Source organism: Oncorhynchus gorbuscha, linkage group LG10, assembly GCF_021184085.1.
Source record: "Oncorhynchus gorbuscha isolate QuinsamMale2020 ecotype Even-year linkage group LG10, OgorEven_v1.0, whole genome shotgun sequence".
Lineage (NCBI taxonomy): Eukaryota > Metazoa > Chordata > Actinopteri > Salmoniformes > Salmonidae > Oncorhynchus > Oncorhynchus gorbuscha.
In genome coordinates, this window is record NC_060182.1 from 88765617 (window position 1) to 88792280 (window position 26664).

Consider the following 26664-nt stretch of genomic DNA (forward strand, 5'->3'; position numbering starts at 1 on the left):
TTGCTGGACTCCTCGGTTTTTGCCTTCCTATTTGAGGTGACCAGCTTTTTAAGGGATTTCCATGTTGACCCCCCTTCACTCCCTACGGGACTTACAGCCTCTTCAGGGGAAGAGGTCAAATGTTCATAACCTCCCTCCTGAGAACTGTCCAGTGGAGACTCTACAGTGTTTCCAGGTTCACTTAGTGTTTCACCTTCATTCATGGGTGCTTCCTCCTCTGAGTCAGATGTTTTTCTTCCCCTCCTCTTTGCAGATCCACATAGGAGGGCCTCCCAAGAAACAGATATTTCTACTTTCTTTTTGGTCTCTTCTGTGAAACGTTCTAGTACCTGCTCTCCTTCACTTTGTTTTGGCTCCTCATGTGCTAACTCATCCTCACTCTCAGAAGATCTTTTGGGACATCTTGTGGGCGTCATTAGCTTTTTGAAAGAAGTCCAGGTGCCATCCTTTTTCCTTTCACCGTCAGAGGTTACATCACTATCTGATTCGTGGCTTGACCCTAACAGAGCAGACATTTTTACCTGCTCTGCTGCTAATTCTTCTGTTGAAGAGGCAGGATGTTCTCCTCTCTGATACTCCTCTGACTCTGTGGATGACAGTAAATCCTCAGTAACATGCTCACCAGACCTGGTCAACTCATCTGATTTCTTGCCTCTCCGCTTCCTAGAAAGCTTCTTCAAACCAGCCCCATATAAGAGCTTCCTGAGTGGACTTCCTTGGTTTTTAGCTTTCTCTTGTGAGCTAAGAAGTTCAGCTTCATTTGAGATAACTGTGTGGAATCCCAAAGAAGGAGACTGCTCTTCTTGGACGGGACTTCCTTGGCTTTTAGCTTTCTCTTGCGAGTCAAGATGTTTGGCTTCATTTGTTTCAGCTTCATTTGAGGTAACTGTCAGTAATACCTCAGGAGCTGGCTCCTCTTCAGGAACATGTTCTGTGACTGTGACGAATCCCCATGAATGAAACTGTCCTTCAAGACTTTCCTGGCTTTTAGCTTTCTCTTGAGAGCTAAGTTTGTCTTCATTTGTTTCAGCTTCATTTGTTAAAACTGTTACAAATCCCAAAGAAGGAGATTGCTCTTCAAGAATATCCTGGACTGAACTTCCTTGACTTTTAGCTTCCTCTTGAAAGCTAAGAAGTTCAGCTCTATTTGAGATAATTGTCTGTAATTCCTCAGTAGCTAGCTGCTCTTCAAGGACATCCTCTCTGTTGTCACTAGTTTTAGGGACATTACTCATCATCAGTTCAGGGACATTGGATGTCTCAGCCATCAGGAATCTGTTCCTGTCTCTTGAACTTCATTCTCATTTTGTTTCCCCTCAATGACCGGTATTGTCTCAACATCTGGACTGATCTCGTCTTTTGTTTGTTCTTGCTCAAGACCAGCTTCCTCTGGTGTGTTTACATACTCCTGTTTGTCAATGCTTTGCAGTTCGTGTTCTTTCTCAACAGTTTCATCTTTGGGCGTTTCCTCTCCTAAATGTGTTTTCTTTTTTTTTAAACTAGCGAAGATTCCCGTGGTGAAAAACTTCTTAATCGGGGATATAATTTCTTCTTCAACATCCGGAATGGTTGGTGCTGGTGTGTCTGTCTCTTCAGTAGGGATGACTTCCTCCTTGACTTCGTCCTTGGGTTCCTCATTGACTTCTTCCTTGGGTTCTGTCTTGGGTTCTTCCTTGACTTCTTCCTTGGGTTCCTCATTGACTTCTTCCTTGGGTTCTGTCTTGGGTTCTTCCTTGACTTCTTCCATGACTTCCTCCTTAGGTTCCTCCTTGGATTGTTTCATGGGTTGCTTGACCTGCTTGTGTATTTTTCCTGTCAGGAAAAAACGTTTAAATGGAGACATTTCCTCAACTATAGGAATGGGTGTGGGGGGGGCCTCTCCCTCTGCCTGTGCCACTTCTTCAGGTGTTATTTCCTCCTTTGATTCTATCATTTCAGTGGTCTGTTCCTTGGTGGTTTCATTATGGAACTCTTCAAATGTGAGGTCCGTCATCGTAGGGTGAGAGGTAGAATCATCAGCCGGTTCCACTGGTGAATCAGCAACAACGTTGTTCGGTGCTTCGTCAATATTTGCTTCTATTGTATCATCTACAAGCTCTGGTGTATGGCCAACACATTCTTTTATCGTATCATCAGTCAGATCCTCAGGTGTGCTCTGCCCAGTATTCTCCTCAGCATTATCTATAGTGGTCTCCTCTGTATCCTTGCTGTCTTCGGGAGTACGTGCTTCGCCCTCTTCTTTCTTAGGGCTCACTTCTGGTATTGTGTCAGAGTCTTTTTTCAATGTGAATTTTAAACCAATTGAACTGAAGAACTTTTTAAAACTATCATTGACTTCATTCAATTTAACTTCTGTTTCAGTCTCATTTGTTGATGCTTCGTCGTCTACATCCGGTGATTCCTTGTCATCACTGTCTGTGTTTTCCAGAGGAGGTACCTCCTCTGTGAGAGTCTCTATCATCTCCGGAATGTCCTCTTTCTGAGAAACGATAGATGAATTTGCCTCATCAACTGTAATGAGAAACAAATATCCATTACTCAAAACAATTGCGGGCTAATTGCCTGATTCATATGAACAGCTAATAATTATAAACTACTTAACTCTTTACAGCCCCCTATAAAGCTTAATGTGAAGTGTTAACCAATATCATAACATTGTAAAAACTTGAGGAAACAATTGAACTCTTTATCAAGAAACCAAAAGCAAATTCTTTCTCATACAGACACACACAAACTAACACTCTTCCAAACTGTGATGACTCACCCTCTGCAACGACTCCATCGTCACACAGGACATTGACCTCCTCAGTCTTGTCCTCTGCTTTTTCACTCAGTCCGGAGATCTGTCCATTCTTTTGGAGTAACTAAAATGGAGAAGGGAACATTTTAGATATACCAGTGCATTTGGAAAGTATTCAGACTAGAGGTCGACCGATTATAATTTTTCAACGCCGATACCGATTATTGGAGGACCAAAAAAAAAAGACGATACCGATTAATCGGACAATTTTTATATATACATTTGTAATAATGACAATTACAACAATACTGTATGAACACTTATTTTAACTTATTTTAACTTAATATAAATAAAATCAATTTGGTCTCAAATAAATAATGAAACATGTTCAATTTGGTTTAAATCATGCAAAAACAAAGTGTTGGAGAAGAAAGTAAAAGTACAATATGTGCTATGTAAAAAAGCTAACGTTTACGTTCCTTGCTCAGAACATGAGAACATATGAAAGCTGATGGTTCCTTTTAACATGAGTCTTCAATATTCCCAGGTAAGAAGTTTTAGGTTGTAGTTATTATAGGACTATTTCTCTCTATACCATTTGTATTTCATATACCATTGACTATTGGATGTTCTAATAGGTACTTTAGTATTGCCAGCCTAATCTCGGGAGTTGATAGGCTTGAAGTCATAAACAGCGCAATGCTTGAAGCACAGCGAAGAGCTGCTGGCAAATGCACGAAAGTGCAGTTTGAATGAATGCTTACTAGCCTGCTGCTGCCTACCACTGCTCAGTCAGACTGCTCTATCAAATCATAGACTTAATTACAATAACACACAGAAATACGAACCTTAGTTCATTAATATGGTCATATCCGGAAACTATAATTTCGAAAACAAAACGTTTATTATTTCAGTGAAATACGGAACTGTTACGTATTTTATCTAACGGGTGGCATCCCTAAGTCTAAATATTGCTTCATTGCACAACCTTCAATATTATGTCATAATTATGTAAAATTCTGGCAAATTAATTACGGTCTTTGTTAGGAAGAAATGGTCTTCACACAGTTCGCAACGAGCCAGACGGCCCAAACTGCTGCATATACCCTGACTCTGCTTGCACAGAACACAAGAAAAGTGACACAATTTCCCTAGTTAATTAAAATAAATTAATGTTAGCAGGCAATATTAACTAAATATGCAGGTTTAAAAATATATACTTGTGTATTGATTTTTAAAAAGGCATTGATGTTTATGGTTGGGTACACATTGGTGCAGTGCTTTTTCTGCGAATGCGCTTGTTAAATCACCCGTTTGGCGAAGTAGGCTGTGATTCAATGACAAAATAACAGGCACTGTATCGATTATATGCAACGCAGGACAAGCTAGATAAACTAGTAGTATCATCAACCATGTGTAGTTAACTAGTGATTATGTTAAGATTGATTGTTTTATATAAGATACGTTTAATGCTAGCTAACACCTTACCTTGGCTCCTTGCTGCACTCACATAACAGGTAGTCAGCCTGTCACGCAGTCTCCTTATGGAGTGCAATGCAATCAGCCATAATTGGTGTCCAAAAATGCAGATTACCGATTGTTATGAAAACTTGAAATCGGCCCTAATTAATCGGCCATTCCGATTAGTCAGTCGGCCTTTAAATTCAGACCCCTTCCCCTTTTCCACATTTTGTTACGTTACAGCCTTATTCTAAGAAAAAATAAGAATCCCACACACTGCTCTTGATAGTATCACTGCTCTTGATAGTATCACTGCTCTTTAATAAGCTTACATATCGGCCTCACAACCTTTGTCAGAGCTTTACATTGCAGCCTTATACTAAAATATATATTTTTTAACATTTCATCAATCTACACACAATACCACATAATGTCAGAGGTGAAAACAGGATTTTAGAATTTTTTGCAAATGTATTAAAAATAAAAAACAGATGCAGTCCACCTGTGGTAAATTCAATTGATTGGACATGATTTGGAAAGGCACACCTGTCTGTATAAGGTCCTACAGTTAACAACGCATATCAGAGCAAAAACCAAGCCATGAGGCCACAGGAATTGTCCGTAGAGCTCCGAGACAGGATTGTGTCGAGGCACAGATCTGGAGAGGGGTACCAAAAAATGTCTGTACCAAAACATGTCTGCAGCATGGAAGGTCCCCAAGAACACAGTGGCCTCCATCATTCTAAATGGAAGAAGTTTGGAACCACCAAGACTCTTCCTAAACTGAGCAATCGGGGGAGACGGGCCTTGGTCAAGAACCCGATGGTCATTCTGACAGAGCTGCAGAGTTCCTCTGTGGAGATGAGAAAACCCTCCAGAAGAACAACCATCTCTGCAGCACTCCACTAATCATGCCTTTATGGTAGAGGGGCCAGATGAAAGATTAACAGAGCAAAGTACAGAGAGATCCTTGATGAAAACTTGCTTCAGAGGGCTCAGGACCTCAGACTGGGGTGAAGGTTCACCTTCCAACAGGACAATGACCCTAAGCACACAGCCAAGACAACGCAGGAGTCTCTGAATGTCCTTGAGTTGCCCATCCAGAATCTGGACTTGAACCGGATCGTACATCTCTGGTGCGGCCTGAAAATAGCTGTGCAGCGACGTTCCCCATCCAGCCTGACAGAGCTTGAGAGGATCTGCAGATAAAAATGGGAGAAACTCCCTAAATACAGGTGTGCCAAGCTTGTAGCGTCATACCCAAGAAGACGCGAGACGGTAATCACTGTAAAGGGTCTGAATACTTATGTAAATGTGATATTTCTGTTTTTGCTTTGTCATTATGGAGTATTGTGTGTAGATGGATGCGGAAGGGAAAAAACTATTTCATCAATTTTTATAATGAGGCTGTCATGTAACAAAATGTGGACAAAGTCAAAGGGTCTAAATACTTTCCGAATGCACTTTGTCAGGACGTTGCCGTCTGTGGATACAGCAAGCCCCACCCCCCTCTCCCTGTCTCCTACACACAGGCTGCTGTGGTCAGAGAGAGGTTGTAAATTCCAGGAGGAGATTATCCCCTCATGGCCACAGGATAGAGACAGAGTGAATTTTCATAGAGAACAAAGGAATTTTTTCCACCTCACAGAACTTGAGGTCCGAACAACATTTATGTTCCGGAGAAGGTATAAACGATCGGTGAAGAATCCAGCTTCGAACTGGTCTGTTTGGTACAATTTGGTGCAACTCATGGGAGACAATACGACCACATTACCATAACGCTGCTTATATAATAGCTTCAGATATGAGGTTTACATCTATTTGTTGTATAAGATGAATGAGTGAGGATGATACTGTTTGCAAAATTGTGTAAAGTGATTTTGGACTGATTAATGAAGGAAACTACAATTCCCTTTTGAGTTTAACTAAATCAGAGGACCGCCCATGAGCCCAGTAGGGTCGGGCATCCTAAGACAGGCCCTTTTCTGCAACTCCTGAATAAAACCCCAACTTTGAGAATTTCGCAACAGACCATGTATCCCTAATTACGAGAGGACAAAGGTTGCAGACCAGACTGCTGAATCTTTGAACCATCCCACGTGGTTAAACACTTAGACTATCGATACTGACAGAATAAGATCAAGTCTTTGATATTAATTACTAGTCTGCAGCTAGGAATTTGGTATCATTGAACGCGAAGAACGACAACCGCCGACACATCTATCCATAATAACATGAATGAATGTCACTCTGAACTATCCATTCTAACCACGACAGAGAGGGAGGACAAACTCTCCAACAGAAACTAACTTTTCAGCAGAGACCCCGACGACACACTGAGCGTAAATATATATTTTGATTGCAATTGTTTGCGAATGAGTGAGCGTTCATGTGCAAAGGATTAGTATTTCAATTGTTATAATTATCAACTGTGTGTTGTATTATCTCAGTCGACCCCCACTTCCCTTTTGTACACCAAGCCGCCATGCCGGTTTAGGCCACTAGGGCACATTCCCCTATCATTTCTTTAACCATATTTACTTTGTTTGTTTGTGTGTGCACTTCTGTGATTGTTTAGTTAGTTAATAAATAAATGATTTAAGACAATTGATGTATGGATGACTCATAGTGAAGACTGGGTTCGTGCAGATAACCAACAATTTACGACGTTTGGACTGAGACTAACGTGAGGTAAAATAAATAAATAATTAACTCAGAAGACTATTGATCAGATATGAAAATATCTGGAAAGTTATATTAGGAAGATTATAACTTTGTAATCTGAATATTTTCCTTGGTCCCCCGACTTCCTAGTTAATTACAGTTACATGATTAATCAATTTAATCGCGTAATACTAAGTACAGAGAATCTTTCATAAAAACTAAAAGTCTTCATTTAATGATAGTAAAGACACGACAACCTTATATACAACATAGCTTAAATGTATGAGAAGTCACTTTCCTCAGTCGTATTTCCCTTGGGAGAAAGGGGGGACAGCATGTTATCTTGTAAAATGATGTATTGCTTTTAACTCAGGAACCAGGATGTCCTCCATGAAGTTTTGCATTCTAGAAATCTGATAATTTACCTCCTCAGACAAGTGATATTGGAAAATGTGGGTTACTAACGGGAACCACAGATAATTAACAGTAACTTTTGTGCTGTGTTGAAATGAATTTTGAGGAGACACCTACAGTATGATGCTCGCCATTCTATGACAGCTAGACAACGATGAACTAAGCAAATGTGCATGGGGGGTGTCATGGGGGGTGTCAAATTAAATTAAACAATGAAATGTTTCAGTCGCCATGTTGCATCACTGTTTGGGGATCCAGTCACTCAATTCATGCATGTGTTTTGACCTTGTTGTCCTGCTGACCTATAACATTATAATAACATTGTAATGAGAAAATATAACATTCATTTATTTCTATAATATGGTAATGTGTGATGCTTGCTACACTGTTTTTGGACCAATATGCATGAGACAAGGTGCAAAATAAACATTGCACATTGGTTCTTCATTTCATGACATTGCTTTTACATTGTGACATAATCGCGTGACTTTTACTGACAGACTGAACAACCCACAGCTACTTTCCCTGTTTTTGCCGTCAATCTTCACTGAGTAAAGCAAAGTGAAACCTTCTACAGACTAAGTACCTCTTCAGGTTCTGTCCTAAATGGCACCCTCCTATTCCTTATTTAGTGTATTACTTTTGACCAGAGCCCTATGGGCCTTGGTCAAAACTAGTGCACTAAATATGGAATAGCGTGCGATTTGGGATGCATACATTGTCTATTTATAGAGAAATTTGGCTCAGTTGGCTGAATCATAGCTGCTGCTGACTCATGATTTTATCCATCCCTGCTGTGGAGTGATCCTCTAAAACAGCATATACTCACTCACACACAGAGAGAAAGAGAGAGAAACCAACTAAAATGCTCTTAGGACAAAACCTGCTGTCAGCAACAAAGCCGTTGCTGTTGTTTACATGTAATTCCTTAAAGAATATCGAAATTGGTCATCAAATCAAAACAAAAGAGAGTAGAAGTGATCATGTTCGGTAATAACTTATCGTGAATATGCATTGATTAACTATTTATCAGTGTTCACATACCAACCAAAAAAAAACAAGTATTGAATTATTTTATTTATCAACGTTTGTTAAGCATTTATATGCATGCTCATTTACACATGCACATTTAGAGGAATTTATAACAGCTTAGTCACGAAAGTTACAAGGTGTAACAAAAGTATTTATTTATGAATTTGAGTCCCCAAAGGCACAGCTAACAGACTTCATCATGTCTTGTTACAGTATGTAGATAATCAATGTAGCTCTACACAGAGTGCAGATAAGGTCAAATTCTATATCTCTCCCTTCCGGGACCCAAGCTTAACTTAGATACATCTAAGAATGAAAGGTCATCGTTCCACTAGTAGCGTTTTCCACTGGAATTCTATTATATGGTCTCCAGCAACTGAAACAATATGGTAGAAAGTTTAAAAAACTGGCCCATGATAATGCAAAAAAATGTACTTTCCAATGACACAGAAGATGGTCTATCTCTTTACCAGATTAGTCCCACTGAGGATGACATATTTATCCCAGGGAAGACCTGGCTAAGAGGCAACGTAATAATATCAACACACAATCAAAAGCCAAACATTAACTTGCAGAGAAGCGGCAAAAAGGGCAGTGACACAATGTGTGATGGAATTACTTGTTCCTTTTATTTCTTATTCACATTCGGAATTTTAAAAAATGCATTGTTGGTTAGGGGCTTGTAAGTAAGCATTTCACAGTAAGGTCTACACCTGTTGTATTCGGCGCACTGTGACTAATACAATTTGATTTGAATGTGAACAGTCAGGTCCCTTACAGAGCTGTAATGTATTCCCCTGTCTTTGATCAGGCCTATTGACTTGAAGTCATATGTCGCCTAATAAGATCAATAAAAACAAGCTATGGTCATAGAATTAGGAATTGGACTATTAGAATGGACATGAACCTTCTTATGATGGTATAAAGATCAGCCATTGTGGTCAGGGAGTTGGTCAACCATGGTTTGCCAGTGCTGTGATAAGATATTATGTAAAATAACATAATAGCCCGACAGCTTTAGAGGAATGATTCCATAAATGTTTCAAATTAACTGCCAATATGCCAACATTCCATTCAAACAGTGCAGTCAATCCACAGCCACACACTGGGTCAAATACTATTTAATGGGATCTCTATGGTTATGATAGCCTATGTATTGTGAGCATTATATTGACTCCATGTTATTGGAGGTAGCCTAGGAATTAAGAAAGTGTATAGAAATAAACAAAAGAATAGCCTACGTGTACTGTATCTAGTCATATCTAGAACCAAAAATAGAACACATTTTACAATGGAGATACACTACATGAATCAACGTTTGTGGACACCTGATCGTCGAACATCTCATTCCAAAATCATGGGCATTAATATGGAGTTGGTCCACCCATTGCTGCTACAACAGCCTCCACTCTTCTGGGAAGGCTTTGCACTAGATGTTGGAAAATTGCTGCGGGGACTTGCTTCCAATCAGCCGCAAGAGCATTAGTGAGGTCGGGCGATTAGGCCTGGCTCGCAGTCTGCGCTCCAAGTCATGCCAAGGTGTTCGATGAGGTTGAGGTCAGGGCTCTGTGCAAGCCAGTACAGTTCCTCCCAGAGCGCTCCTCCCAGAGCGCTAAGAACCTTGGTGTGATCCTGGACAACACCCTGTCGTTCTCAACCAACATCAAGGCGGTGGCCCGTTCCTGTAGGTTCATGCTCTACAACATCCGCAGAGTACGACCCTGCCTCACACAGGAAGCGGCGCAGGTCCTAATCCAGGCACTTGTCATCTCCCGTCTGGATTACTGCAACTCGCTGTTGGCTGGGCTCCCTGCCTGTGCCATTAAACCCCTTCAACTCATCCAGAACGCCGCAGCCCGTCTGGTGTTCAACCTTCCCAAGTTCTCTCACGTCACCCCGCTCCTCCATTCTCTCCACTGGCTTCCAGTTGAAGCTCGCATCCGCTACAAGACCATGGTGCTTGCCTACGGAGCTGTGAGGGGAACGGCACCTCAGTACCTCCAGGCTCTGATCAGGCCCTACACCCAAACAAGGGCACTGCGTTCATCCACCTCTGGCCTTCTCGCCTCCCTACCACTGAGGAAGTACAGCTCCCGCTCAGCCCAGTCAAAACTGTTCGCTGCTCTGGCCCCCCAATGGTGGAATAAACTCCCTCACGACGCCAGGACAGCGGAGTCAATCACCACCTTCCGGAGACACCTGAAACACCACCTCTTTAAGGAATACCTAGGATAGGATAAGTATTCCCTCTCACCCCCCTTTAAGATTTAGATGCACTATTGTAAAGTGACTGTTCCACTGGATGTCATAAGGTGAATGCACCAATTTGTAAGTCGCTCTGGATAAGAGCGTCTGCTAAATGACTTAAATGTAAAAATGTAAATGTACAGTTCTTCCACACCGATCTCGACAAACCATTTCTGTATGGACCTCACTTTTTTGCATGGGAGCATTGTAATTCTGAAAGAGAAAAGGGCCTTCCCCAAACTGTTGCCACAACGTTGGAAGCGCAGAATCGTCTAGTATGTAATTGTATGCTGTAGCATAAAGATTTCCCTTCACTGGAACTAAGGGGCCAGAACCATGAAAAACAGCCCCAGACCATTATTCCTCCTCCATCAAACTTTACTGTTTGCACTATGCAGTGAGGCAGGTAGTGTTCTCCTGGCATCCGCCAAACCCAGATTAGTCCGTCGGATAGCCAGATGGTGAAGCGTGATTCATCACTCCAGTGTGCTTGTGTGGCCTACCACTTCGCGGCAGAGCCGTTGTTGCTCCTAGATGTTTCCACTTCACAATAACAATAACAACACTTAGAGTTGACCGGGGCAGCTCTAGTATGACGGTGCCACGTTGAAAGTCACTGAGCTCTTCAGTAAGGCCATTCTACTGCCAATGTTTGTCTATGGAGATTACATGGCTGTGCACTTCGATTTTATACACCTGTTAGCAACTGGTGTGGCTAAAATAGCCGAATCCACTCATTTGAAGGGGAGTCCACATACTTTTGCCGCTAAATGGCATATATATATACTTTTGTCTATATAGTGTATATTGTATAATCTCAGATTGTAAAACGTCTTCTCTTTTTAGTCATGGATATGGCCAATATGTATCCTGGAAACATAATAGTTGGATTAGTTTCCAATCGTGAACCATTTAAACCTTTGCATTTTCTCCAACCTATCTCCTGATTCTGCCTCCTCAACCCTCCTCTCCTCCCTCTCTGCATCCTTTGACTCTCTATGTCCCCTATCCTCCAGGCCGGCTCGGTCCTCCCCTCCCGCTCCGTGGCTCGATGACTCATTGCGAGCTCACAGAACAGGGCTCCGGGCAGCCGAGCGGAAATGGAGGAAAACTCACCTCCCTGCGGACCTGGCATCCTTTCACTCCCTCCTCTCTACATTTTCCTCCTCTGTCTCTGCTGCTAAAGCCACTTTCTACCACTCTAAATTCCAAGCATCTGCCTCTAACCCTAGGAAGCTCTTTGCCACCTTCTCCTCTCTCCTGAATCCTCCTCCCCCTCCCCCCCTCCTCCCTCTCTGCAGATGACTTCGTCAACCATTTTGAAAAGAAGGTCGACGACATCCGATCCTCATTTGCTAAGTCAAACGACACCGCTGGTTCTGCTCACACTGCCCTACCCTGTGCTCTGACCTCTTTCTCCCCTCTCTCTCCAGATGAAATCTCGCGTCTTGTGACGGCCGGCCGCCCAACAACCTGCCCGCTTGACCCTATCCCCTCCTCTCTTCTCCAGACCATTTCCGGAGACCTTCTCCCTTACCTCACCTCGCTCATCAACTCATCACTGACCGCTGGCTACATCCCTTCCGTCTTCAAGAGAGCGAGAGTTGCACCCCTTCTGAAAAAACCTACACTCGATCCCTCCGATGTCAACAACTACAGACCAGTATCCCTTCTTTCTTTCTCTCCAAAACTCTTGAACGTGCCGTCCTTGGCCAGCTCTCCCGCTATCTCTCTCTGAATGACCTTCTTGATCCAAATCAGTCAGGTTTCAAGACTAGTCATTCAACTGAGACTGCTCTCCTCTGTATCACGGAGGCGCTCCGCACTGCTAAAGCTAACTCTCTCTCCTCTGCTCTCATCCTTCTAGATCTATCGGCTGCCTTCGATACTGTGAACCATCAGATCCTCCTCTCCACCCTCTCCGAGTTGGGCATCTTCGGCGCGGCCCACGCTTGGATTGCGTCCTACCTGACAGGTCGCTCCTACCAGGTGGCGTGGCGAGAATCTGTCTCCTCACCACGCACTCTCACCACTGGTGTCCCCCAGGGCTCTGTTCTAGGCCCTCTCCTATTCTCCCTATACACCAAGTCACTTGGCTCTGTCATAACCTCACATGGTCTCTCCTATCATTGCTATGCAGACGACATACAATTAATCTTCTCCTTTCCCCCTTCTGATGACCAGGTGGCGAATCGCATCTCTGCATGTCTGGCAGACATATCAGTGTGGATGACGGATCACCACCTCAAGCTGAACCTCGGCAAGACGGAGCTGCTCTTCCTCCCGGGGAAGGACTGCCCATTCCATGATCTCGCCATCACGGTTGACAACTCCATTGTGTCCTCCTCCCAGAGCGCTAAGAACCTTGGCGTGATCCTGGACAACACCCTGTCATTCTCAACTAACATCAAGGCGGTGGCCCGTTCCTGTAGGTTCATGCTCTACAACATCCACAGAGTACGACCCTGCCTCACACAGGAAGCGGCGCAGGTCCTAATCCAGGCACTTGTCATCTCCCGTCTGGATTACTGCAACTCGCTGTTGGCTGGGCTCCCTGCCTGTGCCATTAAACCCCTACAACTCATCCAGAACGCCGCAGCCCGTCTGGTGTTCAACCTTCCCAAGTTCTCTCACGTCACCCCGCTCCTCCGCTCTCTCCACTGGCTTCCAGTTGAAGCTCGCATCCGCTACAAGACCATGGTGCTTGCCTACGGAGCTGTGAGGGGAACGGCACCTCAGTACCTCCAGGCTCTGATCAGGCCCTACACCCAAACAAGGGCACTGCGTTCATCCACCTCTGGCCTGCTCGCCTCCCTACCACTGAGGAAGTACAGCTCCCGCTCAGCCCAGTCAAAACTGTTCGCTGCTCTGGCCCCCCAATGGTGGAACAAACTCCCTCACGACGCCAGGACAGAGGAGTCAATCACCACCTTCCGGAGACACCTGAAACCCCACCTCTTTAAGGAATACCTAGGATAGGATAAGTAATCCCCCTCACCCCCCCTTTAAGATTTAGATGCACAGACTGTTCCACTGGATGTCATAAGGTGAATGCACCAATTTGTAAGTCGCTCTGGATAAGAGCGTCTGCTAAATGACTTAAATGTAATGTAAATGTAAATATAGGCCTATTTCCTGTGTCCAAAATACAGTACTTTAATTAATTCAAATAATTTGGAATGCAGTGGAATACTTAGCAGATAAAACCAATACTGTATCAACTGCAACTGGTTGTGTTTTTGTTCAACTAAATATTTGGCACTGGGGCTCACTCACTTCAATCAACTGAATGACAAGCCTTATCACTGCAGCCCGACCAGAATAACACTTCACAGACAGTTGAGAAGCATCCCCTCATTATTGTTGTGGGTTTAATTATCGATAGAAGCCTTTCACTAAATACCAGGAGACATAAATACATTATCTGATTAAAATAGGCTAATAATGACCGACCATTTGATAAGAATAAATAATAAGATACATATATCATTAAATGAATGTAACAGTGTGTTGATTGTTTGTGCAATCCTCTGTCCATTCCTTTAAAACACTCAAAAAATCCCACTGTTGCTATTTAGGGATATAAAGTCTACAAATTGATGATGCTGTAGATAAATAAATATGTTTCCCGTTGGTTAGTTATTAATACATCAGTCTGCTATAATTTATTTTTTACCTTCGCATCAATACTCTCGCCATCCTGGACATTGTTCGCACTTTCCTCATTCGCCACAGTGTCCCCGTCCTCGCTCTTGCTGCTACCCTCCGGCCGCGTAGATTCAGTCGCACCCATGATCAAAACTATAGCGGATCTCGCTCCTGTCCTGTGTGAGTTGATGCCGACGTCAATGGCACTGAATATAGCCAAAAATGAAAACAGCAGCAAAAGCTGTTGGGTATGATAGCTCTGACGCTGTGGCTTTCAAATGGTGCAGTCCGGCCCTCTTGTAAACTATTTGAGAAAAACACCCTCCCCGTTAACACATGTAGCCTACGACTCAGTACGGCACGCCTTGCCTTGCTGCATCAAGTCTTATGAGTGCAGACAGACTGAGAATCTGTCCTGGGATGACTATTGCAACAAGCATATCGGGCACTGGCAGAGAGGGCCAGTCGCACGCAGCTGTCTTCCATTTAAGACGGGCTCTAATACTCAAATAAATTACATCAAGAGCTCCATTTAAAGGTGAATATCTGAATCTGATTCATACACGTATCTCATCATTATAAACTAGGCCTATATACACTCCCCATTTAAAGGTGTCATTAGTATTTTCGACACTTGTATATTTATTAAAGTAGTCAAACGTTTCGTATTTGGTCCTATATTAGCACGCAATGGCGACATGAAGCTTTTGACTCTACAAACTTGTTGGATGCATTGCAGTTTGTTTTGGTTGTGTTTCAGATGACGTTGTGCCCAATGGAAATGAATGGACAATAATGTTTTGTGTCACGTTGGAGTCGTTGTAAAATAAGAATATAATATGTTTCTGAACACTTCTACATTAATGGTGATGCTACCAAGATTGCAGATAATCATGAATGAATCGTGAATAATGAGTTAGAAAGTTACGGAGGCATAATGGTCATACCCCACCCAACATTTAACACAACATGAACATGGACTGTCTGTTTTAGTAACATCAGAATTTGGAAACTGCAGACACCATTGAGTATTTACGTTTTGAAGAAAATAACCTGTGTGTTTTTTTTCTTGAACATAAACTAGAAAAACTAGCTTTTCCTTAGAAATGGAAAGTGTGATATTTATATGTTACTGTTATTGACAACAAACCATTACATTTTCATGTGAAATTATTGTAATTTTGTAACAAAATTGTAGGATGGCATTGTGAATATTAATGTCATTGGTCCAAGTTACTTAAGAGAGCAATTCTAATTGAGTTGTCAGGTTGAAAAGCCAAATGGGAAGAATTGCAAGGGTCGACACATTCAGTAGAAAGACTCTGGTCCCATCCAGGACAGTCCTTCTTAATGGATGGTTTATCTTCAATGTCGAGGGAAGCTGACAGCTCTAGGATTATTCTCTCCTCTTAGTTTCATCCCAAACTAACATATTTAAATCATCTCTGCTCATTAGCTAACACAGCCATGATGATGCACTTGGAAAAAAACTTCAACGACAAAAGGACTGTGTGTAAAGAAATGGGTTTGTATCCCAATGGGAACTTATCCACTTTATAGGCCACTACTTTTGACCAGAGCCCTATGGATGCACTACATGGGATAAAGGGTGCCATTTAGCCACAGCCATAAAAAGAGTAAGAATTTTTCTCCTCTGAAAAAAAAGACGTAATCCAAATCAACTGACTGGTCAAGTGTTATTCTGGAGACGAAGGAACAAACTTCATAATGAGATTTTAGGATTAAACGGGCATGTGAATGGAGCACCACGAGCAAGCAGGGTAAACAACCCAACCACACAGTAGAACAAGTTTGAAACGGTTCTCTCATTTCGCCTGCCTTCCAAGTACTTCTCAGATAATTCAATGTTCATGAGTCTAACTTCCCGAGCAGTGAATTTCAAACACAGATTCAACCACAAAGACCAGGGATGTTTTCCAATGTCTCGCAAAGAAGGGCTCCTATTGGTGTATGGGTAAAAAAAAAAGCAGACATTGAATATCCCTTAGATAATGGTGAAATTATTAATAACACTTTGGATGGTGTATCAATACACACAGTCTCTACAAAGATACAGGCGTCCCTCCTAACTCAGTTGCCAGAGAGGAAGGAAACCACTCAGGGATCTCACCATGAGGGTAATGGTGACTTTAAAACAGTTACAGAGTTTAATGGATCTGACAGGAGAAAACTAAGGACGGATCAACAACATTTACATTTTACATTACATTTGAGCTATTTACTTCAGATAGCTAGATGGGACAACCACATACAGTATCACAGTCATAGTAAGTATATTTTTTCTCAATAAAGTAGTTATCACTACTACAAAATAAAGATATTTCAAAACATGCATCCTGTTTACAATAAGGCTCTAAAGTAAGACTGTAAAAAATGTGGCAAAGACAATAACTTTATGTCCTGGGTACAAACCGTTATGTTTGGGGCATATCCAACACAACACATTACCGAGTACCACTCTTCATATTTTCAAGCATGGTGGTGGCTGCATCATGTTTTGGGTATGCTTGTTATCGGTAAGGATTAGGGAGTTTTTTTTGTATAAAAATAAATGGAATAGAGCTAAGCACAGGCAAAATCCTAGAGGAAATCCTGGTTCAGTTTGCTATCCAACAGACACTGGGAGACAAACTCACCTTTCAGCAGGACAATAACCTAAAACCATTTTTAGACAGTTGCTAATCAAGGAAGTAATAATCATGTAATAACCGTGAAACAAAGTTATAACCAATAGCCATGTGTTGAATGCAGCATAAAAGCAGTAGTCATCTCATCTTGAGCCATTTAGCTTTATTACACTGACTAACTATGGGAAGCTTCATTAAGAAAAGCAACAAATACACTTTTATAATGCAGAACAGAAGCCTTTGGAAAGTAGTGGAGCGCAGAGATTTCTCTGAACATATGACAAACCTAAACGTTAATTCAATAGAAGGTCCCTGAAACACACTGGTGTTGCTGTGCTGTAGATCTGCATGCTAAGCTAATGGGATGAGTTAATTAGCTTATAGCTAGCTCCAAGCTAACTGAAAACAGCTGATGTTTTCCCCACTGATTACAGCGTTATAACCACCTTACCTTTAGGGTGTCAAACTCAGAGGGCCATACTGAACATTTGTTATATTTTATCATCATCAAAATGACCAAAAAATAAACCCTCTTTCCATTGTTTTTGGAATTTTCTATGCTGCCTGTCAGTTTCAATTTGGTTTTAGTTTTTTAAATGTAGATTGAATTCGTTTTATTACTCAAACAACCCGCCGGCCGCATTGAATCAGCCCTCAATATATAGTACCTAAACACGTCTAGCTATCCGTTGGATATTTGGAATAAGATTATGATGTCACATACTTTCTCAACATCAGTGGATGCTGATAAGGCTTCATTGCTTTACTGTGGTAGCTAGTAAAAGCATTTGTGATTGGCTTAATATATTTATGTCTTTGAGAAATTCCCATAGAGGAGGCAGAGCCTATAGGCCATACAGTTTACTTAGCTTGAATATTTTGTTTTGTAACATCATCCATAAAAACCCATGATCAGAACATGATAATCTATAACTGAGTCATCCATAAATTCTGACTGGACGGACGGACCGAACGGACCAGCTGTGGTTCATTCCCACAAGTAATTGTACTAACGAACCGGTTGCTGTAATCCAATTAATCTGAATGTCCTCTTCTGCTTTCTACATGAAGTAGATCTGCCAAATTCTTTAAAGCTGTTTTCAGTCATGGGCTCTGTGTTCCAAATGGCAACCCTATTCCCTACATAGTGCACTACTTTTGAGTCAAATTAGTGCACTATATAAGGAATAGGGTGCCATTTGGGACACAGACCATTTCTGTGGGATAACAGGACTGAATGTGTTTACCAATAGAAGAAAATGGGCTAGTATGTAGAGGTGCTATGTAGGACTCAGTATGCTGGAGAAAATGTATCAACATGTAGAGGGTTGGTACATGTAGAGTGTTGGTACTGTATCAACATGTAGAGTGTTGGTACTGTATCAACATGTAGACGGTGTGTACTGTATCAACATGTAGAGGGTTGGTACTGTATCAACATGTAGAGTGTTGGTACTGTATCAACATGTAGAGGGTGTGTACTGTATCAACATGTAGAGGGTTGGTACTGTATCAACATGTAGAGGGTTGGTACTGTACAACATGTAGAGGGTTGGTACTGTATCAACATGTAGAGGGTTGGTACTGTACAACATGTAGAGGGTTGGTACTGTACAACATGTAGAGGGTTGGTACTGTATCAACATGTAGAGGGTTTGTCCATGTAGAGGGTTTGTACTGTATCAACATGTAGAGGGTTGGTACATGTAGAGGGTGTGTACTGTATCAACATGTAGAGTGTTGGTACTGTACAACATGTAGAGGGTTTGTCCATGTAGAGGGTTTGTACTGTATCAACATGTAGAGGGTTGGTACATGTAGAGGGTGTGTACTGTATCAACATGTAGAGTGTTGGTACTGTACAACATGTAGAGGGTTTGTCCATGTAGAGTGTTGGTACTGTATCAACATGTAGAGGGTTTGTCCATGTAGAGGGTTTGTACTGTATCAACATGTAGAGGGTTGGTACATGTAGAGGGTGTGTACTGTATCAACATGTAGAGGGTTGGTACTGTATCAACATGTAGAGGGTTTGTCCATGTAGAGTGTTGGTACTGTACAACATGTAGAGTGTTGGTACTGTATCAACATGTAGAGGGTTGGTACTGTATCAACATGTAGAGGGTTGGTACTGTATCAACATGTAGAGGGTTTGTCCATGTAGAGTGTTGGTACTGTATCAACATGTAGAGGGTTGGTACTGTATCAACATGTAGAGGGTTTGTCCATGTAGAGGGTTTGTACTGTATCAACATGTAGAGTGTTGGTACTGTATCAACATGTAGAGGGTTTGTCCATGTAGAGGGTTGGTACTGTATCAACATGTAGAGTGTTTGTCCATGTAGAGGGTTGGTACTGTACAACATGTAGAGGGTTGGTACTGTATCAACATGTAGAGGGTTTGTACATGTAGAGGGTTGGTACTGTATCAACATGTAGAGGGTTGGTACTGTATCAACATGTAGAGGGTTGGTACTGTATCAACATTTAGAGGGTTGGTACTGTATCAACATGTAGAGGGTTGGTACTGTATCAACATGTAGAGGGTTTGTACTGTATCAACATGTAGAGGGTTGGTACTGTATCAACATGTAGAGTGTTGGTACTGTATCAACATGTAGAGGGTTTGTACTGTATCAACATGTAGAGGGTTGGTACTGTATCAACATGTAGAGGGTTGGTACTGTATCAACATGTAGAGGGTTTGTACTGTATCAACATGTAGAGGGTTTGTACTGTATCAACATGTAGAGGGTTTGTACTGTATCAACATGTAGAGGGTTGGTACTGTATCAACATGTAGAGTGTTGGTACTGTATCAACATGTAGAGGGTTTGTACTGTATCAACATGTAGAGGGTTGGTACTGTATCAACATGTAGAGGGTTGGTACTGTATCAACATGTAGAGGGTTTGTACTGTATCAACATGTAGAGGGTTTGTACTGTATCAACATGTAGAGGGTTTGTACTGTATCAACATGTAGAGGGTTGGTACTGTATCAACATGTAGAGGGTTGGTACTGTATCAACATGTAGAGGGTGTGTACTGTATCAACATGTAGAGGGTTTGTACATGTAGAGGGTTTGTACTGTATCAACATGTAGAGGGTTTGTACTGTATCAACATGTAGAAGGTTGGTACTGTATGAACAAGTTATGGGCCTTCGCTCTGTCAGCTACTCTTCAAAGATATATATTATTATTATCCTAAAACACTTGTGAATGTTTAGATGATCTCAATACGATTATTGTGTCTTCTGATCACAACAGACTTCTGTTCCAGACAGACGTACATTTTTAATTGAACCTTTATTTAACTAGGCATAACAGTTAAGAACAAATGACGGCCTACCCCGGCCAAACCCTACCCCGGCCAAACCCTAACGACGTTGTGTGCCGCCGTATGGGACATCCAATCACTGCCGGTTGTGATACAGCCTGTAATCGAACCAGGGTCTGTAGTGATGACTCTAGCACTGAGATGCAGTGCCTTAGACCACTGCACCACTCTCGTGACCATACATCAGACAAGGAAATTAAATTACAAGAGCAAGCAAATAATAGATTAAATCACCTCAGGACCAGTGATATATTCTATAATCTATAATTATATAAGTTTCCTGAAAGTAAACCAAATGAATTGCTTTTACTATAAATTGGATTTTGTAATCACAAGGGTGAAATGACTCAAGGTCAGATAATGGTCAGCGGAATCCATGAAAATGGAATGTAGGAAGATAAATCCGCTAAAGCAGTACAACTACAGCCTGAACTATTGAGCTCTCGTGAGGAGGGGTGATGGTGGCCTCTGATACAGAGGGTGAATCACACCTCCCTCTGCAACTGGATCCTGGACTTCCTGACGGGCCGCCCCCAGGTGGTGAGTGTAGGTAGCAACACATCTGCTACGCTGATCCTCAACACTGTTCTCTCTACTACCGCATGCCAAGCAGTACCGGAGTGCCACGTCTAGGACAAAAAGGCTTCTCAACAGCTTTTACCCCCAAGCCATAAGACTCCTGAACAGGTAATCAAATGGTTACCCAGACTACTTCCATTGTGTGCCCCCACCCCTCTTTTTATGCTGCTGCTACTCTCTGTCTATCATATATGCACAGTCACTTTAACTATACATTCATGTACATACTACCTCAATTGGGCCGACCAACCAGTGCTCCCACACATTGGCTAACCAGGCTATCTGCATTGTGTCCCACCCACCACCCGCCAAACCCTCTTTTATGCTACTGCTACTCTCTGTTCATCATATATGCATAGTCACTTTAACCATATCTACATGTACATACTACCTCAATCAGCCTGACTAACCGGTGTCTGTATGTAGCCTTGCTACCTTTATAGCCTCGCTACTGTATATAGCCTGTCTTTTTACTGTTGTTTTATTTCTTTACCTACCTATTGTTCACCTAATACATTTTTTTGCACTATTGGTTAGAGCCTGTAAGTAAGCATTTCACTGTAAGTTCTACACCTGTTGTATTCAGCGCACGTGACAAATAAACTTTTATTTGATTTGATTTGGAATTGTGTTTCCTTGATTCCTTTGTGTCCTCTCTCCTCGCCCTTTTTCTGAAAAGGCATTGAAGGAGAAGGTCAGAGGGGAGGAATCTTGGATTTTTAGAAGGATGTGAGGAGAGAGGACACAAAGGAATCAATAAAATACAATTGAGATTCACCCAGAGAAGAGATTTTAAAAATCCCACCAACTAGACAATCAACAGCTGAGACACAGTTCCACACATCACGGCTGTGGGCACAATATGACACATTCAATGGCTGAAACAATGTAACTATTTAAACTGTAATACAACATAGTATGTACCACTGCACAGCAGGCCAATGATGTTCGTTTTGTGGTCAGTGGTACTCAGTACCGTAGTAAAGTCATCTCTCATATAGACAACCTTATTTGAATGGAAAAGCACAAATGTGTAAAGTAATTTCTCATGATAAAATGGTAAACAAGCCCATGGGACCACTCAGTAAACATTAATGCCAAAATAACCTTCTTATTGTAGGAGAGGGTTGGGGTAAAGTGTCACTGAGAAACACAGCAGGTAACAGAGTTCACATGATCATAACAGAAAGGCTGATATCCCAGGGGAAAGGAATTGGATATCTAACACTCGTGATGCAGGACTCAGGAACACCGTTTCCATCAATCAATAACATCATCGGTATCATCTGACTGAAAATAACTAATCTGATTTGGATTAAACCACCAGAGTGCATGTCAGTTGATTAATGCAATTAGATTAATTTATGCTCCTTGAGATATTAGAAGTTGTGAAAGTGCAGAGGAGAGGAAAGGGAGGGGTAGGGGAGGGAGGGGGGAGAGGAGAGTAGGGAGATGAGAGAGAGGGAGGGGAGGAGAGGAAAAGGAGGGGGAGAGGGAGGGATGGAGGGGAGGAGGGAAAGGAGAAGAGAGGAGGAGAGGGATGGAGGGGAGAGAGAGGGAGAGGAGAGGAGAGGGAGGGGAGGAGGGCGGAGAGGAAAGGGAGGGGAAGAGGAGGGAGGGAGGGGGAGAGGAGAGGAGGAAAAGGAGGGGGAGGGAGGGGAGAAGAGGGATAGGGGGACGGGAGGGAGGGGGGGGAGAGAGGAGAGGAGGGAAGGGGGAAGGGAGGGAGGGGGGAGGAGAGGAGAGGGAGGAAAAGGGAGGGGGGAGGGAGGGGATTGAGGAGGGAGGGGGGAGGGGAGGGGGAGGGGGGAGGGAGGGGGGAGGGGGAGGAGAGGAGAGGGAGGGAGGAGAGGAGAGGAGGGTGGGGGACGGGAGGGGGGAGGAGGAGGGAGAGGAGAGGAGAGAGAGGAGAGGAGAGGAGAGGAGAGGAGAGGAGAGGAGAGGAGAGGAGAGGAGGAGGAGAGGAGGGAGGGGAGAGGAGGGAGAGGAGAGGGAGGAGGAGAGGAGGGAGGGGGAGAGGAGGGAGGGAGGGAGGAAGGGAGGAGAGGGAGGGAGGGAGGAGAGGAGGGAGAGGGGGATATGGGAGAGGAGGGGGGGGGGAGAGGAGGAGAGGGGGAGGGGAGGGAGGGAGGAGAGGAGGGAGGAGAGGAGAGGAGAGGAGAGGAGAGGAGAGGAGATGGAGGGGGATATGGGAGAGGAGGAGAGGAGAGGGATGGGAGGAGAGGGAGGGGGAATGGGAGAGGGAGGAGAGGGGAGAAGAGGAGGAGGGAGGGGGAGAGGGAGGAGAGGAGGGGGAGGGAGGGGTGAGAGGGAGGAGAGGAGAGGTGGGAGGGTGGAGAGGAGAGGATCTCTTTGTGCTCTTCCCAACTCCATTGCTCATTGGCATGACAAATGAGTGACAAGGAGTTTCTTGATAGCACAACCAGACTGGCACTCAGACTAGTTCAACATCTAGTTTTGATTTACATTTGGTTGAGTTGTTAACTAACGTGAATTCAATGTGAACTCAACAACAAAAAAATCTTCATGTAAATGGGTCTTTGTAAAAAATGGTTAAAAAGTTTGACGAAATGCCCTTACATTGATGAATTTTTCCCAAACTTTTTTCAAGTTGATTCCACGTCATCACATTGATTTTTGGGGTTGAAATTATGTGGAAACAACATTGATTCAACCAGTTTTGCCCAGTGGGCTGTGATTACATACATGGGTCTAGAAATGTTTCAGTCAATCCTGCTGATATCAATTGTCAGCAATGAGAAGTTAGTCCTGAAAAATACATCAACATTAACTTTGTTTTGAAATTACAGTTGAAAATGTAATTTAGCTTGAGGAAAAAGTTATGAATGCCACCCCTGTGCAGTTATGTAGACAAACAGTGCAATTAGTGCAACCAATGACAATAATGAGGGGTGTGTCATAATTGTTAAGTTAATTAGAATGAATTTAGTGAAACTGTTAAAAAAAAACAATAATTTACAGCACATTGAATATATTAGGCTATTGTTATCATATGGAAACATAATTAAATATTGTAGATAATATTTCACATTATATTTAGTTTCCTATTTTATACATTTTTGGGTTACATGCATCTTTTGGTTCAACCATAATGCATAATAAGCATCATCAACAGGCGGATCATATTGGCTGTTCGCTGATAAGCTGTACAAAGAATATATCCATTTATAAGACTTGTTCATGTTTTAAATTCCTCGGCGTACACATCACAGACAAACTATAATGGTCCACCCACACAGACAGTGTGGTGAAGAAGGCGCAACAGCGCATCTTCAACCTCAGGAAGCTGAAGAAATTTGGCTTGTCACCCAAAATCCTGACAAACTTTCACAGATGCACAATCGAGAGCATCCTGTCGGGCTGTATCACCGCCTGGTACGGCAACTGCACCGCCCTCAACCGCAAGGCTCTCCAGAGGGTAGTGAGGTCTGCACAACGCATCACCGGGGGCAAACTACCTGCCCTCCAGGACACCTACACCACCCGATGTCACAGGAAGGCCAAAAAGATCATCAAGGGCACCAACCACCCGAGCCACTGCCTGTTCATCCCGCTATCATCCAGAAGGTGAGGTCAGTACAGGTGCATCAAAGCAGGGACTGAGAGAATGGAAAACAGCTTCTATCTCAAGGCCATCAGACTGTTAAACAGCTTCTATCTCAAGGCCATCAGACTGTTAAACAGCTTCTATCTCAAGGCCATCAGACTGTTAAACAGCTTCTATCTCAAGGCCATCAGACTGTTAAACAGCTTCTATCTCAAGGCCATCAGACTGTTAAACAGCTTCTATCTCAAGGCCATCAGACTGTTAAACAGCTTCTATCTCAAGGCCATCAGACTGTTAAACAGCTTCTATCTCAAGGCCATCAGACTGTTAAACAGCAATGACTAACTGACTAACTGCTGCCTACATTGAGACCCAATCACTGTCCACTTGGATCACTAGTCACTTCATACAATGCCACTCTAAATAATACCACTTTAATATTAATAATGTTTACACATCTTACATTACTCATATCACATGTATGTAATGTATTTTATACCATCTATTGCACCTTGCCTATGCCACTCATCTCTATACCTACATGTACATATTCTCATTCACCCCTTTAGATTTGTGTGTATTAGGTAGGTGTTGGGGAATTGTTAGATTACTTGTTAGATATTACTGCACTGTCGGAACTAGAAGCACAAGCATTTCGCTACACTCACATTAACATCTGCTAACCATGTGCATGTGACCAATACCATTTTATTTTACTTTATTTGAGAAGGGCCTGAGAGCAAGGTCAATATTCAGACCACTAGGGGTCACTGTTTTTATATAGGTTATCCAGTAAGCCTCCCTTTGTAGTAGTAGGGTCTCAATTGACCTCCTCTTCTTGGTAGAGCAACATGCTCAATGCCTGTGTATTGGAGGGAAGAGATGGGATGGTTAGCTTCAACAAAGTGAGCTGCTACTGGACAGTCAATGTTCTAACAGCTGATTGAGCTGCGGTGTTCAGCTATGCGTTGTTTTAATTGTCTTTTTGTTTGTCCTATGTAGGCTTTCGCACATTTTTACAAATATTTTCATCATTGCAGCGTCAAGAGTTTTGTCCTTGTAACCTCCATTTTTTTTAGCATTGCTGTTGGCCACATATTTGTTTAACCCTGAATAACTGTCTATATGGTAGACCATTCTGGAGGGGAATGGGATGCATACTAGGGTATTGCGGTGTGTGGGCTTTGTGTATAAGTCTGTGTGTAATGAATGATCCATAAGTCCAGGTTTCTCTCTCATCAGTCTGCATGGTACATTAGAGTTATTCAGAGTTGTTGTTTAGAAGAGTTTGGAATTCATTCATTCATTCATTTCCTGCTGACTTTCTTCCCAGAGCACAAAGACATAGTCTATGTATCTCTTCCATAGGAGGATTTTAGAAAGTAGGGGGTGTGTCTCTGTTTTGTGAAGGAGTGCTTCCTCAAATTGTCCCACATACAGGTTTGCATAGTTGGGGGTCAAAGGGGAGCCCATGGCAACTTTGAAACAGATGTCCGTATTCAAATTAGTTGGAGCTGATTTGCTGGTGTTTTTACAGTCTTCATTTTGTTTGCTCAGAAAACTTGGGGGGCCAATAATATCACTGCCAGTTGGGGAACCCTGGTTTTAATGGTACAATTATTCTCTACACTCTACATTGCTTTTTTTGTAACATAAACTGAAATTAGGCAAACTATTACAAAATGTTCAACCAGGAAATGGTGGAGCGATTTCTGCATATTAAGTCGCTCTGGATAAGAGCGTCTGCTAAATGACTTAAATGTAAATGTAAATGTTAAGAACAGTCTCTTTTGGTAGGCCAATAATTACATACACAAAATACTGTTGCGATGGTAATCTATCTTCCCAAAACAAATAAACTAATTTATTCACTAAAGTCAGGGTCATTGTTAGGTCACCTGAGGTGCATTCAGTTCACTTGAACATTTGCTACGTTGCCGAATGGTTTGTACTGAACGTCACGTTTCCCCAAAACGTTCTGGTACTTTCTTGATCAGACCTTTTCTCCCATTTGTTGGATGTGGCAAAGTGTGGCTTGAAGCAACGAGTGACGTATTTAAAGGACAGTGGGAGGACGGGCTCATGGTAATGGTTGGAGCGGAATCAGAGTAATGGTAGCAAATACATTGATCACATGGTTTCCATTCCATTCGCTCCATTCCAGCCATTATTATGAGCTAGCCTCCCTTCAGCAGCCTCCACTGAAAACAGCTTCCAGTGAATAAAACATTGTTGCTATTTGGTCCGCTTGAACACAATCCTGGTCCAACTGAACACAATCCTGGTCCAACTGAACACAATCCTAGTCCAACTGAACACAAT

At 42.6% G+C, this 26664-nt stretch overlaps 1 protein-coding gene across 1 annotated transcript; it reads right to left on the reverse strand.

Moving 5' to 3' along the window:
- Positions 1–1138: 1138 nt before the first annotated feature.
- Positions 1139–14595, reverse strand: LOC124046693 (probable inactive protein kinase DDB_G0270444). Its single transcript, XM_046367374.1, has 3 exons — positions 14235–14595; positions 2765–2864; positions 1139–2511 (listed from the first exon to the last, which is right to left on the reverse strand). The coding sequence occupies exons 1-3, from the start codon at positions 14349–14351 to the stop codon at positions 1268–1270; spliced, it is 1461 nt and encodes a 486-aa protein (XP_046223330.1). The 5' UTR covers positions 14352–14595; the 3' UTR covers positions 1139–1267.
- Positions 14596–26664: the final 12069 nt, after the last annotated feature.